We start from the raw sequence: 22,351 nt of genomic DNA on the forward strand, positions 1-22,351 counted from the left end.
GGGGGGGCGACGGCCGGGGGGCGAAGGGAGCAAACGCCGCTTTACCGCATTCAGAAAGTCCCAGTGCTGTGAAGTACGTTCATTTCTTCAAAGTGCCGACTCAGCTGCAGGTTAGAAAACCCCACAAAGTTTTCATGTTTTGAAAGGACTTTTAAGCAGGTGCCGAAGTCTGGCTAAGCCGAGAGGTGCCAGCTCTTTGCCGGGTGACTGTGTCCGTGGAAGTACTGGACCGAGCCCTAATCGCTCAAAAGCACTGCCGTAAGCCCAGCTGTTATCCCTCGTCACCAGGGCTAATCCATGCCCCACTGTGGGTTTAAGCTTGCTGTGCCAGTTTAGAGGGCTTGACTTCAAGCCACGTCCTCTTTCTGGTACCCTCTCCGCTCGCTCCGCGTCCGTCTGTCCGCACAAGCAGCGGGAGCGCTGGTGCCAAAGGTGAGGCGGGATGGGTGGGCAGGGAAGGGGGCCAGGGTGCTCCAACAGCTCTCCCAGGCTGGGCTCCGGCACGGCTGCCTGCATGGATAAGCACTGGGTAACTGGTTACGTAAAGAACAGGCAGTTGAGGAGGAAAGCATGGTTTGTGCTGCCTTATGCATATGACACTTTTAAAATCTCTTAGATTAGACACCTGCCCTACTAAGTATCTTCAGTGGGGAGGTCCAGTATTTGGGGTACCCAGCCAGGTAGCACTTACATCAATCAGATAGCTCTGGAGTTATGGCAGCGCAACTAAGAATAGACTACACTGTATATCTCTTAAAGCTAACACATTAATTAAAATCTGTCTCAAGACAGAACTGTTCACTGCTTATATGACAGCTCTCTCTAATACCCACAGCTGGGACATACAGCTAATGCAGAGCAAAAAGCATGAGATTTCCCAGAGCTGCTCACAATGCTGTAAGTGATCTCAACAAAGACAGGCTTAAGTTTTCAAACTGTAAATTTAGCTTTCTTCTTTTGTGTGCTAATTTTACAATGGTGAGTATTTTTAAGTAACTCCTGTCACAAGGATGAAACTTTAACACTGGTCCTAGTATTCTCCAGTACAGAGAAAACTCTCACTAGAAGCTTAGTTCTGCAGTGAATCGAGCCAGAGTGAGACTTTGGGGGTCTTCAGTCAATTGTCTTCCTGATAGATACTGTAACTATGGTTCAGTACTGGACAGAAGTGTAAAGAAGTCTGTTAAAATGGATTCTCACCTTATGATGCAATGAGTTACTTCTGCTTTCATGGAAAGTCCTCAATCTGGATGGGGAATGCAAGCCTCACCCACCTATTTTCACAGCACTTAGTCTGGTCTATGCCACAATATATGATTAAAAAAAAACTTCAGGGAACCTGATGAGAGGTGAAATATCCTTTTGGATCTGAGTTTCAAACTCTTTCTGTAATTCTATAGATATAAGTATTTACAGTGGATGACAGCATTAGAAGCTCCAGTCTGTGACATTACTTGCTTTATTGCAGTAATACCTTTTCTTTTTGTGGTTTGAATAACTTTAATAACAGGAAGGCTATGGGTCTCTGTTACCTTCTGAACTGTCATTTACATGGCTGAATGAATGGTGAAGAATACTTTAGGTCCCTCTGTCCTGACTGGAAACCTGGCTTTGTAGTCTGCAGAGATCAAAGCAAGATATAGAATTGAAGGTGTGTTTGATCCATCATGGCAAGACCTGAGCAATATATACGAGTTTTAATAACAAGTTAGGCAAACAGAGCAATTCAGTGTGTTTTAACTTCCTGGCTTCTGTAAGTCTAGAAAACAGTTTAGTGTAAGTTGTATATAACAGAGTGTTTTTATGGCTGCTACTAGAAACATTGTTTAAGGAATGAGTGGGAATTTGGCATGATAATAGTCCTGTTTCTCAACAAATAGAACTCATTTGCTCTGATAAGTAGACAAACTGTAAAATGCTGCTCTGCTTCATAAGTACATTTGAGTAGCACCCACCCTTTTGCTTTTACAGCTAACACAAAGATTATCTTCTGTAGAGAGTCCCAGCCATCAGTAGAGCTCCAGGCTATTGCGCCCTTCCTCACTCTTTCTTTAAGATCTGCAGCCTGGATTTTCATCTGGAGTTAATCAACACAGCTTTCATTTATTTCAGTAAGGCAAATCTGTCTTCTATTAGTGCAGCTTTACTGTGGATCACAAAGCTGTACCAGTTGACCAGCTACCTTTTCTCATCATGTTTTGGCTAGTGATTGAAAAACACCTTTCTCATTCATACCTGAGCCTGGGGCGCAGTTTGTGCTGAATTCTAGTTCCTTTACCCCTCTTACAAGCAAAATGCAGATGTAAAATGCATCAGGTAGACTTGTTTGCTAAAAGATTGAAGCTCTAGGAATGCATTACACACTACATAAATGCTGGGGGGTGAGAGGAGTTTCTGTCTTGCAGCACCTTGTACTCTCTGACTGCCTGGTTTACCTCTCTGTCTGTCTGGTTTACCTAGTGGTGATTTTTACAGTCACTCACCTTCACTAAAGGCTTAAGCGACTTGTAACTCTCTGTGGCAATTACACCAGACACAGAGCCAGCCCATTTCTATAGTGCTGACAATGCAAAGTCTGCTGGAGAAAAGTGCATGCAGGAACGAGAGTACATGCTGAAGGGCAGCATGGTTCTCACATATTTCTGAGCGCACTCCCTCGGAAGCAGACCCGGGCAGCAGCAGGAGCTGTCAGCCTGTGGCAGGCAGGTCAGACCATGAGCACTGCCCTGTTAGGGGCAGACAGGCATTACCTGGCATGCAAGGGCCTGCTGGCTGCCACAGTGCCCTGTCACAGCTGGCTCACTCTTGGATGCTGCTGTGAGGTGCTTTTTGCTACCCTTAAACACCTGCAGCCATGAAGACTTGTCAATAAATAATGCAGCATTTAAAGCCTTAGCTCGACCCCCAGCACTTCTCTTTTTCAAAACTCCTTGCTACTTGTAACAGGGTCATGTGCCTGGATACGTTTTAACCACTGGGATTTTTCAGGTTTTTTAGTCCAGAAATAGCTTGTGTCCATCACAACAGGGAATCTGTATGCTTATAAAACAAAACACAGGTTCTCTGCTGTGGTCTATAAGCAGACTCCTGAGTGTCCTCAAAAGTTCTCTCTCTATTCTGCAGGTCAGAACGAGGAATGTTAGTGTGTTAATATAATTATATTAGCATTGCTTTTAAATTTCTTGATTGAAAAGCCCTACCTACTGCTCTTCCAGCATTAACTGCCTCGTAGCATCTCAGATTTGAAGTTATAATAATTTCCACTGAGATTATAATTGCATGGTAAGTAGCTGTAAACACCTTAGACTTCTATGTCACTAAACAAGAAAGATAGATAGGAAACAGGATTATTTGTAGGATTCTGGTAAGGTAAAAGTCTCTGTATGGAGAGAATAATGGTAAGTAACGGCAAAAAAAAATCATAGAATCATAGAATATCCTGAGTTGGAAGAAACCCCCAAGGATCACTGAAGTCCAGCTCCTGGCCTCTGCGCAGGACAGTCCCAAGAGTCACACCATGTGCCTGAGAGTATCATCCAAATGCTTCTCGAAGTTTGTGAGGCTTGGTGCTGTGACCACTTCCCTGGGGAGCCTGTTCCAGTGCCCAACCATCCTCTGGGTGCAGTATGTCTTCCTAATATCCACACTAAACCTCTCCTGACACAACTTCAGGACATTCCCTCCGGTCTTGTCACTTCCAGAGAGAAGAGATCAGTGTCTGTCCCTCCGCTGCCCCTTGTGAGGAAGGTGTACACTGCTGTGAGGTCTCCCCTCAGTCTCCTCTTCTCCAGGCTGAACAAACCAGAAAGTGGTGGAGAAGAGAGAACAGGGATTCTTTCACAAAGCTATGGTGGACTATATAAATAAAATTGAGAAGGTGTTGGCAGCAGTTTCATAATTAGAACTTGCTAAGATTCTTTGGAATGGAATTAAAATATCTTTGTCCCAAGAGAAACAGAATTTCAGATTCATCTTTGATGCTGTCACTACTTAATGCTACTTCCTGCAGGTATGGCCAGCAGCATAGCCATGACCACAATTTCTGCCTGAGCAGCTGGTTAAACATTGCATCAGTGAGCATGTACAGAATTCAGAGATGGGTGTAGCCAAATCAACTTTAGTATACCTACGAGTTGCAGTCCAGGGAGATATTAGATACCCTTCACTATCTGAAGGACACTGGACTTTCTTGGATAGAGTAATCCAAACTTTACTAAAGAAGTAAATAATTTAAAACAAAGTTTAATATGCTCCACAGTTTCGCATCATCTCTTTTCCCTGTGACTGCATGTCTTTAAAAGAGTACAATTATGAGCAGAATTTGGGGATGGAGCTTGTCCCACTTATTTTAAAAATAATTTCCATTGTTTGTTACCCTCTGATCTGGCATGTGTGGAAAAAGGCTAAGTGGGTATCTTGCATGAACAAATTCTGCTCTCTGACTGTAGTAGGAAGGAACTATGACCCACAAGAAGGGAGAGAAGGCATTTCCCAGCTCCTCAGCCCCTTTTGTTGGTATGCTTTTACTGGATGATAGTGGATTTCCCAGGAATCTATCTATAGCCAGCTGAGTGACAATCTTTCTATTGACATCCCTGGACTTTGGATTAGATTTGAAGCCCCTTAAGACTTCTCCTCCTGCTCTGACACAACTACCACACCCCTAAGGCTCTCGAGAGTCACTGAGGATGGTCAGTAGTACTTCTGGACTGACAGACTGTGAAGGCAAAGACAAACCACAGGAGACTTGTCAAACCAAGGACATACCTTTATAGAGAGTCCAGCTGTATTCTCATTTTTTTTCAGAAATGCACATTTCCCACCCTCTGCCTACATTTTTCTTGTCCTCGAGAGTGTTGCAATCTGGGAACTAGGAAAAGGATCAATGGAAAAGGAATTTTTTATTCTCAGAAGTTAATTTTCTATACACTAAACAGGCCCTGCTGATTGACTCATGTTTTACAGAAAGCAGCCCTGCTGTAACAAGTCTTAGCAAGTGGTGATCTAGCCCACAAGAGCCTGAAGGAGACTGATGTCTGTTGGGTTGTATGAACAGCCTCTAGCTGGCCAAAGAAAAGCCAGAGAGAAGGTTAAGGAAACAAACTCCCTTTGTTGGAAAAAGAGCTAGGAAAGGCTGAACTCCTGTTTTAGGAAGGTGAAAAACCAGACAAGGCATGTGAATGTTGATATTTCTCATGATTCTTTGGTGCATTCTCTGGAACAAGAAGAAATCACATGGGGAAATATCAGAGAAGGTAAAAAAGTGGAAGATGAGGTGAAATTGTACAGAACATGCCCTGAGAAAAGAATGGGAAAGCTGTAAAGTACATGAGGAGAAAAACACAGGAATTGCTGACAGCATAGAGAACAAAAAGGAGTTTTGAAGGAAGGCAAAGCTAACAGGAAACTTTTCCCTGAAAAAGTCTCAGAGGGACTTACTAACAATCGTTAATATTTGAAGCAACCCTCCAGAGGCTGTGAGAGAAAGTAAGATATTCCAGACCTCAACATAGCCAAGGTAAATATGTGCTTAACTCTGTGAGGTGCTTGGTCAGACTTGCAATCAACAGTGTGAGGGGTAGGCTTGTCTTCTAGGCAGAGGTCTAGGGTCAATAAGACCAAAGTCTTGAAACCCAGATCTGTTTCTGGAGTGGAACATACATAAGCCCCTTTGAAATTTTGCTTAAATAACACCAGAGGAATTTATCAACTGGATTGTGTCACCTCCCAGGATAGCCTCTTACAAGGAATCAGTTAATTATACAACAGCAAGATGTGTATTCAAGATGTGTATTCAGCTGGGACAATGTCTCTTTTTTAAAATAATTTTAATGTGGTTGCTTGCAAAGTGGAAATTTGTCCTTTTCCCCATTAAGATGGTCAGGCTGTAACTTCTGCCTTCCTTTAGTTGTCCATATCCTGCTGACAGTCCTTCCAGTTTTTCCAAATAGGAAAGCCATTTTGAGTCAGTTAATTATTAGCGTGCCTGTGAACTTTAATTTAAAAACAGCAGCCACAATTAATGGAGCCCACAGTGTTTTCTGCAGGCTGCAAAGGGCAGTAGTGGGTAGAGTGGTGGCTTGTTGAGCCTGCTAAATAGAGATGGCCACTTGCCAGCTCTCAAAGAGAGGAGATGATGGATGAGAGATGGGGACGGAAACCATCTCATACAAACAAGACTCCCTTAGGAACAGCCAGCACAAGCTGCCAGTGTGCATGAAATGCTTGCAGGGGATTTTCCTTCATTTGAAAATAGGCCATTTCAGCTGTAGGTGAGTGCTTTCCTTCCTTTATATCTTCTCCTGTGGAAGCAGATTTTTTAATGTCAGACAAGTGGAAGTCCCATTCAGAGTCTGTGGCATTCATGTTCCCACACCAAAAGCAAATCTGCCTGTTACCTCTACTTTATGAAAGCTCTGTGACTGGGCAAGGCTCAGGTTCAGCAGGCCTTGCTCAGACAAGCTATGCAAAATATTTTTCTGTTTATCTTCTGCAGTACTAGTGCTAGGTGAAATGGTTCTCATGCAGAATGCCTTGCTTTGAGACAGACCTATGAGAAAAAAACACATAAAAGCAGTAAGAACAGCCCAGAATCATGTGAAAGCCAGGGATGTCAAATTAGACCCCAAGTCTCCTTTCTCTCTTTCCCAGTCAGACAAATAATTTCCCCTCTTGCTCCTCTTCTAATGAAACAGCTGGTGAGCTAGGAATAGCTGGAAGGGCATTCTTCAGCTTCACACTTGTACTGATTGCCCCCTAATGCCCCTGAAGTCAACAGAGTTAAATCAATGCGAGATCAGGTCATAGCCAGAATAAGCCCAAAGTAAGCTAACACTTTGCTGGTAAAATAGAGAAGGGCATGCTCACCTTCATCACATGAAGGCACAAATGGAAATAATAATGGTACTTTAATTGGTCAGGTACCTGTAAAAGCTTACAAAATATTGCTGTTGTCACGGAAGCTGAAAAGGAACAGGAGACTTTAAATTATTTACAACAGCTTGTGGCCTGTTATGCTCCTCAACTTTGTTAGCAGGGCTCACCTATGAGATATACAAGGGGCGATGAGACCAAGGAAAAGGTCTTCAGTTTTAAAGATCTTCACCCTTATTAATGCATAATGGTGAGTGGAGGCCACCATGCAGCAAGATCCAGGTATATGTTGGAATGGTGGGATCATGGAGTTGAAGCTGTCAGCACATCAGTTCCAACCTGAGTTCGTTCATGTGTCTTGGACAAGTCAGTCAGCGGCAGACAGCCAGAGCACTGTGTGGTGATTTGAGAGCTGTTAACTGGAGTCACCCTGGTGATAAAAACAAATGAAAGGACCTGCTGCTCCTCCTCCTCCAGAGCACAGAAATGAGACAGGAGCAGGATTACTTCCAGCAGCTGCTGACTGTGACTGCTGTCATAAGGATAATCATAGCTGATGCTCCAGGGCAAAGCCAGTTACAGCGATCTCTCATGTATAAGTGCTGCAAAGTAGCAAAGGTGTTAATGTTTACATAGTCTCAGGAAAGCACCTGCAGCCTTACACACCAAGGTAGCTACATCTGTGACCTGTTGAAGTTCTCAGCCCTTTTATGTCTTCCTTCTGAAGAAACTGGTATTGCTTGCTGGGAGAAGTAGGATATAGGATTAGGGAAACTAGTCCTTTGGTGCAGTTTGGCAAACTTCCCGATTCTGGAAAAGCCTAAGCATTAGACCCTGAAATAATTTCAGGCTTGGGCATTGTACAGACTATGCAAGTTTTTGGAGCATTTTTCTTTAATGATGTGATGTATCTACATAGCATGAACATTTTTGAAAGAGAACAAGGCTACATTACGACAAGTGATAAAGGCATGAAAGCAACATTTCCTCACGTTGAGGGCAGAAGCCTACTGATCATTTCTCATCCAAGGAGTCTGGGAGCTTGTGGCTCTCAGCTCTAGTGGGAGTATTGTGTAGTTATGAGCTTCTGGTGATTTGCATTGTCACTAAAGGCCCTAGACCCCAGTGTGAAAACTTAAATCAAAAGCGTATTTTTCTCCATTTTATGTCTGCCTTTGTGTGTGTGTCTCAATAATGAGGATTTGCTCAGGCCCTGCAGAATCAGACTCTTTAATCCATTGCCCTCATGTTAACTTTTGACGCCATGCCCTGATTGGGCTGCTGCCAGGAGTAGCCTTTCTGTAATCCCAGCTGCAATCATTGTTTGTGCCACCCCTTCTCCCTAGGGGCGAATGGAAGGGAGCAACAAGGCACGTAAGCGCACTGTGTGAAGAAACAGATGCTGTTTTGCTCCTGTTCAGGTCCCTAGTGTCTGCTTTGGATTCCGTTGTGTTTAAATACAAGTACAATAGGTAATAACTTTGTTCCATGCATTGTCCTCCTGAAGGGACAACATGAAGGGACTGGCTGGGTGGGGAGTTAATTCCATCTTTTTCTGAGCTGATTGATGCAATTTGTTCTGTCTTCTAAGTGCTGGGTAATGCCCCAGAGGTAGAAACCTGTTACTTAGAAGTAATAACAGTTTAAACCTTGGTATGCTTGTACTTCCATCTCAGACCAGCCTCAGTTCCCTTGGCACTGATGGTAGTGCTGAAGGAATGCTCTTGCAGGAAAGCTGATAGTTGGACTTCAGTCTATAGAAGGTGGTGTAGCCTCCCCTGCATTCAACAACACATTTGCTAAATAATGGTTCAAGCTCTTTCTGGCCTTGTAGCTAATGCTCCTGTGGGTACTACCCAATATGGGTGAGCTCTGCTGCTTATGTTACAGCAGCAAACCTACCCAGGTGTGTTTGGTGGGAGTGGCAAGGTTTTTTTTGGGGGGGAGGGGCTACAGCAGCAGCTTCTGTGAGAAGCTTCTCCTATGTCCAACAAAGCCAAAACCAGGCTCCAAGGTGCACCCACCACTAGCCAAGGCTGAGCCCATCAGCCCAGGTGGGAGCACCTCTGGGATAACAGATTTAAGAAGCAGAGGAGAAAGAAAGAGCAATAGCAGCTAGGAGACAGGAGTAAGAATATGGGAATGCAACAGCACTGCAGACCCTAAGGTCAGCGCAGAAGGAGGTGGAGGAGGTGCTCCAGGTACCAGAGAAGGGGAAGGCCATGGTGAGAAAGCTGTACCCCTCCAGAGCATGGAGGTCCACAGTGGAGCTGATATTCACCTGCAGCCCCACACACCAGAGCAGGGGGATGCCCAAAGGAGGCTGTGACCCTGTGAGAAGCCCACGCTGGAGCAGGCTTCTGGCAGGACCTGTGGCCTCACGGAGAGAGGAGCCCCCACTGGAGCAGGTTTGATAGGAGAACTTGTGACCGGGGTGGGGGGGGGACAACCATGCTGGAGCAGTCAGTTCCTGAAGGACTGCATCCTGTGGAAGGGACAGACACTGGAGCAGTTCATGAAGAATTGTAGCCTGTGGGGAGGACTCACACTGGAGAAGTTCATGGAGAACTGTCTTTCATGGGAGGAAACCCATGCTGGAGCAGGGGAAGCATGTGAGGAGCCACCCCCTGAGGAGGAAGGAGCTGCAGAAACAACATGTGGCAAACTGACAGCAACCCCCACTCTCCATTCCCCTATGCTGCTGGATTGGGGGAGGTAGAGACTTCATGAGTAAAGTAAAGCCCAAGAAGAAGAAAGGGGTGGGAGGAAGGTATTTTAAGATTTCATTTTATTTCTCATTATCTTACTGTGATTTGATTTGTAATAAACTAATTTACCCAAGCTGAGTCTGTTTTGGCACATGACAGTAATTGCTGAGTGATCTCTCCCTGTCCTTTTCTCAGCTCACAAGCCTGTCTCCCCTGTCTAGCTGAGGAGTGATAAAGCAGCTTTGGTGGGGTCTTGGTGGACACTGGGGTCAACCTACCACACGGGTCACCTATCCTGCCTCCTCCCTAAGGATTTCCTGGCTAGAATGTACCTCCCAGCAATAGTTTGGCTCCATGGATTGATTTTTCACATGTAGAGTTGCTGCAAGCTTGTGCCCTCCCATAAGGGTACAGACAGGCAAGCCCTAGCCCCAGCTCTTCTCTGTGGGCAGGAGAAGGCTTTCCCAGCCTAGCCTGGAGGGAGCAAAGTATCCTTGTAACTTGACTTAAGGTGTAAGAACCGTGACTCATTTTAATTACACGGTGAGTGGAAGTTAAGGGGACGGTGCCTCTTCACCCTTTGTGTCACCCTCTGCACAAGTTGGCTGCTGTGGGTGAGATTTTTCAAGGTGCCCAGCACCAATTATTTCCAAGTGGCTAATCCAGTAGCAATTTTAGGTGAACAACAGACTGGGGGTTGTGTGGGGCAGAATGTTCTCGGCTGAGGTTGTTGATGATGGCACTGTTCTTTTTCTCTCCTTCCCTACCCTCAACCCACTCCCAGTGAAGACACACAGAGCACTATGTCATTGGCATCCTGGTTCAGGTGGAATGAGCCCCCAAGCCGCATTTCCCAGAGAAACCCCACAGAAATGGTGGTTGAAACGCTGATGATGGAGCTGAGCTGGCAGATCAAGCAGGCAGAGAAGCAGCAGCGAGAGCGGGAGAATGAATATCGCAAGATCAAGACTGGGGTGGACTACGGCTGGCTGGTCAGCTATCCAAAGCACAACTATGATATCAGCCCAGGAGAGCGGCTGCAGTTGGAGGATATGTGTGCCAAAATACATCCTTCCTACTGTGGGCCTGTCATAGTCAGGTACAGTAAAAGATGTGATGATACAGACCTTTCCTTTCCCCTTTTCCTCCATATGATATGCAAAGAGGGAATGAGTGTTGCCAGGACCAACAGAACCAAAACTTGGCATCCTGTATGATAAGTTCTGTTGGGACAGTGTCTTTGTGGAAGAAGGGAAATCTAATGTTTTAAGTCAGTTTAACACGACATTATTTCCTCCAAGTTACTAAATGCCATCTCCCCCTGAGACTGGCTTGAGTACTTTATGCTCCTGAACAGTCAGAGCAGCTTTATCTTGCCTGATGAAAAGTCACCATTTCAATATTGTGATGGCTTTTGCTTCAGACTTTAGAATCTCGGAGAAATTGAGGTTAAGAGAGACCTCTGGAGGTATGTACTTTGACCTTCTACTCAGCCAACTTCAAAGTTAGATCAGGTTGCTCAGGGCCTTGTCCTGTCCACTGTTGAATATCCCCAAGGGTGAAGATTCCAGTCTTTGAATAACTCCTTTTGTGTTTATCCACTCTCACTGGAGCCTTCATTCCTTGATTTAGGCTGCCTAGTAGGTCTATTGAGGGACTTGTCCTCAGTGTCCAAACTAGCCAAAAAGTGCTATTATTTTTTTTCAGCCTGTGAGCCAGGTATTCCCAGAGAAAGGAGGGACTTGTGTCTCCCTCCTCTGCCCCCTCCACACCCTTGACATGGAGCGAGATGCAGGTGGGGCATGCAGTTGGATTGAACAGCTAAGTGGTGCTTCTGACTTCTGCAGTGTGGATGTAGACAGGACTTGCTGTTGAACCTTTCAAGTGTTAGACATAGGATTGCTGCTTGCCAGCTGAGTGACCTTTTGTGGAAATGCCTTTAGAAACTCACCTAATTCTGCCTTAGCATCCAAACTGGAAGGGAGGGGTGTGGCTCTTTTTCTTTTGAGGTGGCTGTTGTAAGTTAAACCCTTACTTGAATTTAGCACAGTGCAAGTGACAAATAGTGACTTTGAAGCCCACCTTAGCCAAAGCAAAGTTATGAAATGGGCCTTTATAATCAAATTCCCCTGTTCCAACATGTTCTTCAGTTGAGATTAGAAGACAGTCCTTGCAGGCCATATACAAGGGGGGGTCTCAGCACTCTGCAGTCCCTCACTGTATATGCTGACACCTGTTTTCCCTTGAAAAAATGAATCTACAGTGCTTGAACTACAACTGTAAAAGCACTGGAGTAGCCAGGAAAGGATGCCAAAGCTACCTTTTTAGCCCTGGGACTGAACCTTAGAAGCAAGCCAGCCCAGGCCTTTGTTGAAAAGAGGGCCATGGTGTCAGAAACAGAGATCGTTCAGTGGCCAAGTTCTCTCCACTAAAAGTTTGCTGGGCAGCACCTCCCTTGTATTTGTATAACTCCAAGCTATGATGTAAACAAGCCACTCCAAATCCCTTGGGGTTCAGAGTTATTTTCACCATCCCCAGGGTCACTGAGCGGGGCCTGTCTGACAAACAGGTTATTTCCATGAGAGCAAGCTTCAGCTGCTGGAGCTGGGAGGCCCCAAGGTTCATCATCTCCTTCGGAAAAGTATTAAGCTAAGCCACATACAACTTACTCTGCTGTTTTTTAGTTTTTAATTTTTATTTTAACTGAAACAGATCATGCAAGATGTGTGATTTCAGTGCAGCTTGTAGTGTCGTTCACTGTTCAGGATTCAGCATACTGTTGGCAGTACATAAACATACTCAGCAATGCTGGTGGGCTCTATGTGGGCATGATTGAAAAAGGCTAAAACCATCCTCTTAAAACTCTTACAAATTGCTACTGTAGGCTATCATAAGTTGTATTACAGCATGATTCAAGAAGTGGCATGTTTTTGTTCCATACTACAGAGTTTGCATGGTTCGCAGAGCCACATAACAAAATGAGGCTTGCATTACTTTAGTTGGTTCAATTCCACAACTGAGAAGGGAAAAATCATAGCCACAAAAACGGTGGAACTGGATTGAGTCAAAGGTCTGAATGGTCTGAATGTGCAGACTGTGTGTGAGAGAGTGGCCAGTAGCATCAGTGTAAGGAAAATAGTAAAGAACAAGGCAAGAAAATCCAACGGTACAGGCAATTACAATACCTTATATACAGCATCCAACTAATTGTGCCTTGTAACTGGGAGACTTTTGGAGCCAGAAGTGGACTTTTGGTCCATAATTGGCTGATGTGGCTTTTTCTTTCAGTGGTTTGTTTAGGTGGTGGGGGGTCTTCTATTTTTGAACACAAGTAAACTTTTAGCATTTGTGGCACCCTGTGGAAGAGTCCCACTCCTGAACTACAACTCTGCTGTAAAAAACTGTGTTTTGCTTGTCTTTAACTCATATGTCCTAGTTTTATTCAATAATCCTTTCATCTTGTGTTGGAAATGTAAACAGTTGATCCCTCTTCTTTTATAACCTTCTAACCGAGAGCTCTGTGATTTCCAAGAAATCCTCACTGCTAACATGGAAACAAAGAAAAAGAATGGGGCTTGCCATGTTAGGAGCTGAAAATGTACAGGAGAAAGAAGTAGCATGCAATTTAATTGAAAGACAGCCAAAATTGGACAAATGCTCTTCTCAGAAAGTGAGATAAGCTAGGGATTTTAGTAACTTCCCCAAAATTCCACAAGATGAGTATAATAGGAATTCAACGGAAACCTTTGCATTTCCAATGAAGTACTTTAATAACAAGATCATTGCACCACTGATGTTTCCTCTTGAATACTCTGTGACTTCATAATATGCAGCCACATCTAGAAAAATCTTCCACAAAAAAACCCCATCTATGAGCTTGCACTTGGAAATTGAAATGCAGAGTGTGTACCCTACTGAAGTCCTTGGTTCTGACTGAAATAGTAAGCTTGATCCTTTCCCTTCCCTTTTAGGCATTTGAAGAGCTGAAGTCCTTTTTGATGTACTTGGCAAACACGTAATACTTAAATAACACAAGTAGCAGGCAACTTGCAAGACTGCAGAGTTTGTTTTGTTTGTGTCATGCAAGGTCTCCTTCTTTGTGAGACTGAGCTCAGAGTCAAAGCTAGAACAAAACATTTTTGTATGGGTTGTCAGAGATGTCACTTCATTCTCCAAAGGCCTAAATGATATCCAAATTGTCCTTTTCTGTGGCTACAGTCTCATCTACTGAGAGGTAAAGTTTCTATAAATTTGTTTCTTTAAATGTGGAAGAGGCTGGAAAGGAGCACTTCACAAATGAAAGGGTTTTTTCACATCCAGTTTGCTAATTTTGTATTTCAGGTCAATAGAAATCTCTCTCTGAGTCTGTTGGAATTCTGGAAGGATTCAGATACACTGCAAATACCATCAGATATCTGGAGACTCTGATTCACCTCATGCAAATAAAGCTATTGCATTCAGGAGTAACTTAGCTTTAGGTTACTGGGTTGGAGATCACTGACTATTTAAAATTAAATCCTGGAGCCATTTGAAAGAAATGACAGTGAGGCCTTTGGTACCTGACTGCCATGGTTAAACCGAACAAGTAGACTAGTAGGTAACAAGTAGGTTACCAATACAAAACTCTAGATTTTTGCCATCTTAACTCAGAGCTTTAGCCCTAATCAGAGTTAGTGAAGGTCTCTTTAATTTCTTTTGGTTTCAGCAAAAGTGAAACAGTGGGTTTTTGTTCTTCTCTGCCCAGAGGGAAACAAAAAAACCCCACTAATATTGAAATGTAAACCTGCATTTTGGTGACCCAGGTTGTTATTAATACCACAGGCTAAGGACTGTAATTTTCTAAGGTTTGTGTATAGCTGAAGCAGCTTTCCTAGTATGCTTGAAGACAAATGACTAAAATCAAAAATGGATTTATTTACAATTATGAGCTTAAGTTTGAGGTGATGTGATATAAGTGTTGCAATTAGTGTGAATGCCATAATTCTTTAGGAATCAAGGAGCCTTCTCTAGCAAAGCTGTTCACAGTGTTACACTATAACCAGAATTCCTGTTCAAAATTCAGGAGTCAGCAGCTAATTATTAGCACTAAGCACCCCACATTTTCTTTGAATTACTAAATCCACTTAGAGGTCCCAGTTCAGCAAGGCACTCAGGAATACACTGAACTATAAGCATATTGTTTAAGTCCATGGACTTCCATTGGATTTAACAGGTCTTTAAAGTTCAGGCTGTACTTAGGGAACCCTCCGTACTGGGAATCTACAGAAAAACATAGGCAGGTGACAGCACTTTAAAAGAGCAGTGCCAGTACGAGCCAAGTGCAGCCAGATTCTTAAAATCTTTAAGAAACAGAAGGGTCACAATTTGAAAAACAAATTTGTTTGAATTGTGATTAAAATGCTGCCTGGACTGGGGAATGTGCTCATCCCTATGTATGCCTATAGATCTGTCTCAGGCTTCCGTGCTGGTTCAAGGTGAGTTTTGTTGACAGTCACGTCTCCGTGACTTGCATAATGTCTTACAGGCTACCAGCAGTCTCACAGCTTGTGTCACAAGATAGATAGATAGGTAATGCTTTTATGATGAATAAGGAAACCCTGTTGAGGCATTTCTAGATATGTTTGTGCAGTTGCCTAGTTTGAAACTGTTCCATGCAAAAGCATAAGGGTGTTAACCTGTGCTAGAAGATAAGTGAGCCGCCTTGTGCAATTTTGTGTGCTAAATTCTACTGAGCAGCTTTGAGTGGAGTTTGTTTGCCAAGGTGAAAGCCCACATCCCTTGATTCCAGTGGTTTTGCTGTTTTTATACATTGGGTGTTCTGTGCAGAGAGCAGATTGATGGATCATCCAGCACACCAACTGGCTTTCATTGATAAGTGGGTAAGATGGCTTTGGTTATGTGTAGGTGTCTGCAGCAAACATCATCTGTCCTCTGATACACAGACTGGTTTAGCTACACCTCAGCCCTGACAGCCTGTCCATCTTTTCCGCTGAGAAATATCTGTGGCGTACACACCTTTTGGATTTCCTGCACAGGCTGCCCCTTACACCAACGTGCCAGTACTGAAGTTAGGTGAGCATTAATAAAAGGATAAGGTAGTTCATCTTATTAGGGGACAGAAAAGGCTCCCCTTTCCCTTCTCCATCAGAATGTGAGTGGCTTTTCATTGGGTGACTAGCAGACAACCTTTCGGATTGCTTTCTCTTTGTTTCTTAGACCTGCTCAAATCCATATGAAGTAGTTTTGATGTTGGTCCTGATAAGTCAGAGGTAAATCTTAACAGCAGAGTTCACAAAATTATTCTTACTGTCCTAGCTAAGAAGAGTGCAAACAGGCAGATAGCTGTGAAGGTGGAAAGTTACTCTGATTCTAGAAAACTATTTCAGCTAAATTGGTTGGGAGTGTTATTAGCAACACAAGGCATAAGCATTAGAGCTCTGTGCTATCAACCCACCCATTTCCTCTCTTGTTCCCAGAACCAGTTGCTGGTCCAGTAATAGCCTGACACATGTTGCTACCTGCTCTGGAGCCACAATCCAGCAGTATGACACACAACCTCTAAAACCAGAGGCAGTGATGAAGCTTTTTGGGTGCACAATTGTCAATAGAAAAAAGGAGAATGTACTGACATATAGATATAAAATATGACAGCACCTCTCTTTAAAATACACGTGGAGATAAAATGATGGAATGACTCATTTAGTTCACCTCTGCAATAAAAATCCTTTGAAGGTGCTTTCCCTGGTATACTAATAATAATGTTGTGAAGACTTGGGCTTCCATGCACTTATCTGTCTATACTTCAAATAGGATAAAAGGAAAAATATATTTATTGTGAAAACTGCATTTTAGGCTCTTTGATAACACAACTGAAGTGCCTCCTCAAAAGGCAGAGAGGATGTTTGCAATGTGCAGCAAATCCCTGTTACTGCTGTTGTGTGCTTACCCTCAGCAAGACCTAGTCTCTTGCTTTTACAGGCTGTTTGGCATCACTGTGTAAGTATTTATGTACCACTATGAACTACAGTGCCTCAGAGGCTTTTTGCACCCAAATGTTCAAAGTTTAAAAGGTTTTGGTGAGGGGAGGGAGACTAAGAATTCATCCAAAGCAACTGAAATAGCTTAATGCTGAAAGGGGCTGGTGACTTCTGCTGACACCGAGTTCCCTCAGGAAGCAATACTGACTGATGTCTCCACAGCTGGACATGTAGCTGCCAGTACCTGCTGGGAGAGAAAGGGACTGAACTATTTGGGATACAGCATGATGTCAAGATATATGTCCAATAACAGGCCTCGGCAGTAAGAGTCAAAATACATAAATGCACAAAAAGTCTTTTTGGTTTCTCTCTGGCTTTCTTTCTGCCCTCATTATCTTGGGTACCTTTTGGCACACCATTAAGCAGTGCAATGCTAGATGTGCTAAACTCCTTGTTACGTTCCTAGGCCTTACCAAAAAACCAAGAGTCAATATCTTCTTCTACCTGCTTCTGATGTATTAGGCTTATTTAAATACAGCCCTACTGTTTTCCATCCTTGTTAAGTTCTGTTGCAGAAAAATATCAGAATGCTTACAGACCTTATACACTTTAGCTTCCATGAAAAACAAATACCTGCATTCTAATGAAGTACTAGTTCAGCTATCTGTCTGCTTCTAGGTGTAATTTTTATAGTAAGAAGTGAATATTTACTAGAAGAGTACCCATATTACCCTCTGTCATAAATACATACTGTTACAGAACAAATAGCATATCTACATGACTGCTGTGTGAGCCTAGGGAGTGGATCCCTCACTCTCCAGGCTGGGGACCAAGTCGCCCAACAAAGTGTCAGCAATGGCATGCTCTCTTCTTTACCTGGCCAGTGGCCCACTCAGTGGCTTCATGAAAACCACCCTGCCCTGCACCTCATCTTCCTCACCTGCAAAACAAACAGTGGTGATTCTTTTTACTTCCTTGGTATTAAGCTAGCTTACTAAATCTCAAAAAAGGCACTGAAGTAATTCACAGTTATCTAATTAGATACAGCATGATGCTGATAATGAACTGAGCCAGTTCATTATCTTACAGAAATCCATTGGAAGATGAAATACCACTTCACTGAACGTTAGATATTGAAAGACTAGCAAACAAAGAAGAGTTTTACTGGATTTTTGTTTGTCTAATGGCCATTGGGTATGGGGAACAAGCATTGGAAAAAGGGGAAGTCTAGTGGGCCTTTCCCTGGTCTACCCTCAGCTTCTGGTAAGTTGCAGTTAAGGGACTGCAAGGATTTCCATTTGGACAATCATATTTAATCAGTGCCGATGGGGACATTTTCCATAAACTTGTCTAATAATTTTGTTTCTTAGCTATTGATAGCACTGAGTTCCAGTTTATTAGGTATTATGTGAAAGAGCACTTCCTTCTGTTTCAAACTTGCCTTCTAGCTTTGTTTGGTTCTCCCAACTATCTTTTGTGCTTATAAGAAACAGTGATTCATTGCTTCCTTACATTCCATGGCTTGCTTGTGATTTTAGAGACCTTGAGCATATCTTCATGGCCCCTCCCTGTTGTTGTTCCCTTCAGTCCAGAAAGTCCCATTTAGCAGGAAAGTGCAAGTTCCAAGCCTAGCACAGGGATTTGGCAGCAATCCGTAAATTGATGTTTTTAATCAAAGCTGTGCCTTGACTGTGCTTTCAGATTCCGGCAAGTTGTTGCTGAATATGAACCAGAAGCACAGGAAGTATCCCGGCTCTTCCGGTCTGTCCTGCAGGAAGCTGCTGAGAAGATCAAAGAGGAGGAAGAAGCCAAGAAGCTTGCCAGGCAATGGAACACAAAGAACAGAACCAGCCTCTCCTTAGCAACATTTAAATCTCGGTCCAGGATTTCCCCGTTCATCAGTGATATCAAGACCATCTCCGAGGATGTGGAACGGGGCACCCAGCCCACCAGAAGGGTTTGGAGCATGCCAGAATTTCGGCACACCAAGGATTTCTGACTCTTTACTGAAGAAGGTTTTTAGACAGTGATCTTCCAAAATCCCAGCTAACCCTTTTTTAGCTCTACTGTTCCTTCTTTGTTCCAGCTCTCTCTTCCTGCCTATCTCTGTCTTGGAAGCTGTGTCCATAGTAACTGCAGCTGATGCCTGCAGTGGATCATACAATTTATTACCAAACATGGTAGCCTTTCCTTTAATTTAGTAGCTGTTCAGTAACCTTAAGGGCAAGGCTCACTTACTATCTCATTTTTATTACTGCTCTTTTGTGGAAAATGAATTAGTTTTGCTATGTCTGTCTTTTCCCTTTCCCCTCCAGCCTGGATGTAGTTATCTATAAAAACTTTTGGCTCGAGCTACTGAGAGCTGCTGCCTGGACCAATCTTGCTGAAAGCAAGACAGCCACTTAAATGAGTGAGGCTTGCAGGATCAGGCTTGTGAGGTAAAGCTAGTATCTGATTTGGAACTGAACTTCCTTTTCCAACTAATAGCCTTCCTCAGTGCTACAACAAACTTCACAGGTAACCTCAGCATTGCTCTTGATCCACTTTTTGCTGACAGTTCACAATCCAACCTGAGTAGAAAGAGACCCAAGCTTTTTGAGATTAAAGACCAATATTATTCCACAACAACCAGTTTATGCATGTTCAGGTTTCTTCGGTATTTTCTCTTTTGTGCAGGCAGAACCCCATGAACCTTGCACCTGCAGAGTAGATAGAAATTGAACAACCTGCTATGTAGATATACAGGTGGATACCTCAGAGCTGTGTCAAATGCTGTTGTGGGTCCTCAGAGTTCTGTTGCTAAGGTCAGTGCTCCACCCCACATGCCAGTAATAAATCAGTAGGTTGAAATTAATGTTTATGGCCAAGCCTGAAAGAGTACTGAAGGAGAGTATCCATGTACAGAGAAGGATGAAGGGACTCAGCATTCATTCCCAGGGCTCTTTGTACAGTAGCAACAGGTGAGATCATCTGAACAGCTTGCTGCTGTGAGTGTCTGAAGGGCTCTGGCAGATGAACGTTCTGCTGAGAGCTCGAAGAAGCAGGAAAACGCCATTAAGGAAAAGCTGCTAGGGCACTAAGTCAGCATCTCTAAGGAGAGCTCTCACCAGCAAAAGAAACAGGACAGCACACTGTGAAAGTCATGGGTCCTGAAGAAAACCCAAGTGCTAGGATGCTTTGTGGTGACCAACGGAAGATGGGGAAGGAAGAGAGGGATTTGCCTGTATGACCGGCTTTTGGGGAATCATCCCAGTGGGGTATAGCCTCCTGGAGGACCCTGTAGCTTTGCTGTTCTTTTGTCTGTTTCCAGCTCTTTTCCCTGGGGATCTTTGCAACAGCATGTGGGTTCTACAGCCAAGAGAAAACCCTTTGAAGCTGTGCCAACTCTGGGAAGAATTCCAGTGCATGAGATCTATCCTAGAGTAGAAATGTGTGGTTTCTTCCAGAGATGGGGGAAGGCAGAATAAAACAAAGATGAAGATCAAACCCTTAAGAGCTCTCTAAAACTGTGAGATTCTGGCTCTTCCTCTCTCCCCTCTGGGCTATGTAAGATCGAAGACAAGGCCTTCTTACTAGCACCAGGCTGTAGTTTCTTGTCCCTTGGTAAGCACTGCTGCCAGCAACCCTCCTAGGGACAGATAGCAGAAGCTCACCTTGGGGCCCCCAATTACAGCATCCACTTTGGGACAAGCTATTTCAACTCTAGATCAGCGAGGGAGAGTTTAAAGCCTTCCAACAATCAGCTTAGTGTTTTTCAGCCGTATGTCCTTGTGAAGTAATGTGATTGTGTATATGAAGTAAAAACAAAGGCTTGAGATACTTAGCATAGCCTTAGCTGTCTATAATATGTAGGATCTCTAGCAAGGGATCACCACATTTTTCAGAAAAATTCTTGTTTGGAAAAAAGTCAGCCATATTTTTTTTTAATATATTTGCAAGCCACTGTATGGTACTGAAGGCCGAGATGAGTTCATGAATTTCCTGCTACAGCGCTGCAGTCATTTTATTTGCACTTATGTTCTATTTGACACTTTCAGTATTGACTGTATTGATGTGATGTTTGATGGACTGCTGGAAGACACGGAACATTTTGACACACTGACATAAAGCTCTTTGTTACACTACAGTGTCAATAGTGTGCTCACTCTTTCTTAAGGAAAATCAGGAGTAACTAACTTCCCTACACCAATGTACAAAGACAAGGAATCACCTGAAGGGTGTTCACACTATCACAGCAGCCTGTGATCACGCTGTGCCCTTCACTAACAACTCCCAGCTAGCAGATACCATTCTCCTGCAAGAGCCAGCCAAGGGAGACAAATCTGATCTTTGGTGAAAACCCTGCATGTTATGGAGGCCAGACTGTGGCAGTGCTTGTGACAGCGGTTTTGTTTCAACTTACCCAGCATTTCTAATTCCACAACAAAATGTAATCCAAACTTTTAAACAGTATCACTCTCCCTGTACTGTTTCTGCAGGTTACACTGTGTGATCTGAAGGCAAAGGGATATTCGGATACCAAGCTATGAGAGTTCTATTCTCACTCCATGTTATCTAGTACTCCTAAAGGGATAGAAGTACTACCACGTTCACGTGTGGCCAGCTGTTTGGAGACTGACTGTGACCTTCTGCACTGTGTGTGCAGCAGCAGGTACTGAAGCAGAGCTGGAGAAGTGGTTTGGATGCACGACTGTTGCACTCTGCTTGTGGTGCTCCTTTTCCTTAGGAATGCTGTAGACTGAACCATAAAAGAGCCTTTGGTCACAGCATGTAGCAACAACTACCCACTCATGTTTGCCTTGTCCTAATTCCACATTTCTGTGTGGCTAAATCAGCATCTTAGTTCAAATCAGGAGCATGAAACTCCTGTTTCCACCTACTGTGCTATGGTCCATGGCACTGGGCACACACAGTGGGCAAACAAGATTGCTTTCGGCTGAAGCTAGCCCAAATGATCCAGGTGGCTTATAGCTCCATAGAGCTGGACTAATGGTGGTCTGAAATAAATCCTCACAAAACTTATGTAGAGTGAACATCAGGTCATCACTGATAACTGTCTGACTCTACAGCTCTGCTCCTCCTGGGCTGCACTACTTGCTAGCGTAGAAAAACTAAACAAAACATTTCTACACAGCCCTAATGGGACCCTCTGATCTGTTCTTAGCACCTCCCTAGAGCTAGTCCAGTGTCTTAATTCTTTAAGAAGAATAAAAAGTTAACTAGTAGTACATCATCATTAATGTACAAGAGTGAACTGAACAAGAATCATTCTAAATCCTCAAAGATTCTCTCGGAACTGAGCAAGGATTTTGGTATCAGCTCAGAGCATTACTGTTGGCCCACTGCTGATAGCGTTGTGCTGCCCAAAGGACACTGTCACACCCAGCAAAAAGCAGTCCTAGACTTGCTATACATTCTAATAAGTAACAGCAGCAGCTCAGTTGCACTGCTGGGCTTCCAAGGGCTAACACTTCTCAGAGGCACTACTCACCTGAGGGAGGCTGGGCAGCCCTGCTTCTGGGGCTTCTACAGACGGGCCTCGTCCGGAGGCTGTGGCAGCCAGCAGAGGTGTGCAGTGCAGGAGGTGAGTCTCCTCACCCATGTCAGCACATAGGTCATGCAGCTGTCACGCCACAGGGAACTGGAGTAAGCTCTGCGGGAAATACCTGTCTGCTGACATTGCACTGTTTATATATTTCATCATGGAACCTTGGAGAATTAAAGCAAAGCTGTGGAATATAAACCAACTGATTTGTACTTGTTGTCTTTAATTAAAGATCTCCTGAAATATAA

The 22,351-nt window shown here is 43.8% G+C and overlaps 1 protein-coding gene across 7 annotated transcripts in view; it reads left to right on the forward strand.

The window, feature by feature from the left end:
- RD3 (retinal degeneration 3, GUCY2D regulator) overlaps positions 1-22,351 on the forward strand; it is a 24,402-nt gene extending 2,051 nt beyond the window's left edge. For 3 of the 7 annotated variants that reach the window (XM_027641543.1, XM_027641541.1, XM_027641545.1), the window contains exons 2-3: positions 10,366-10,680; positions 18,260-22,351. In XM_027641543.1, coding sequence (XP_027497344.1) covers positions 10,366-10,680; positions 18,260-18,557 — 613 coding nt within the window. In that variant the 3' untranslated portion in view covers positions 18,558-22,351. Of the gene's footprint in view, positions 1-88; positions 111-267; positions 433-6,018; positions 6,273-8,219; positions 8,346-10,365; positions 10,681-18,259 lie in introns of those variants that run through there. The other 4 variants (XM_027641539.1, XM_027641542.1, XM_027641544.1 and 1 more) reach the window with 4 other exon arrangements.

The sequence above is a fragment of the Corapipo altera genome, unplaced genomic scaffold (assembly GCF_003945725.1).
Source record: "Corapipo altera isolate COAL_440 unplaced genomic scaffold, ASM394572v1 48b, whole genome shotgun sequence".
NCBI lineage: Eukaryota > Metazoa > Chordata > Aves > Passeriformes > Pipridae > Corapipo > Corapipo altera.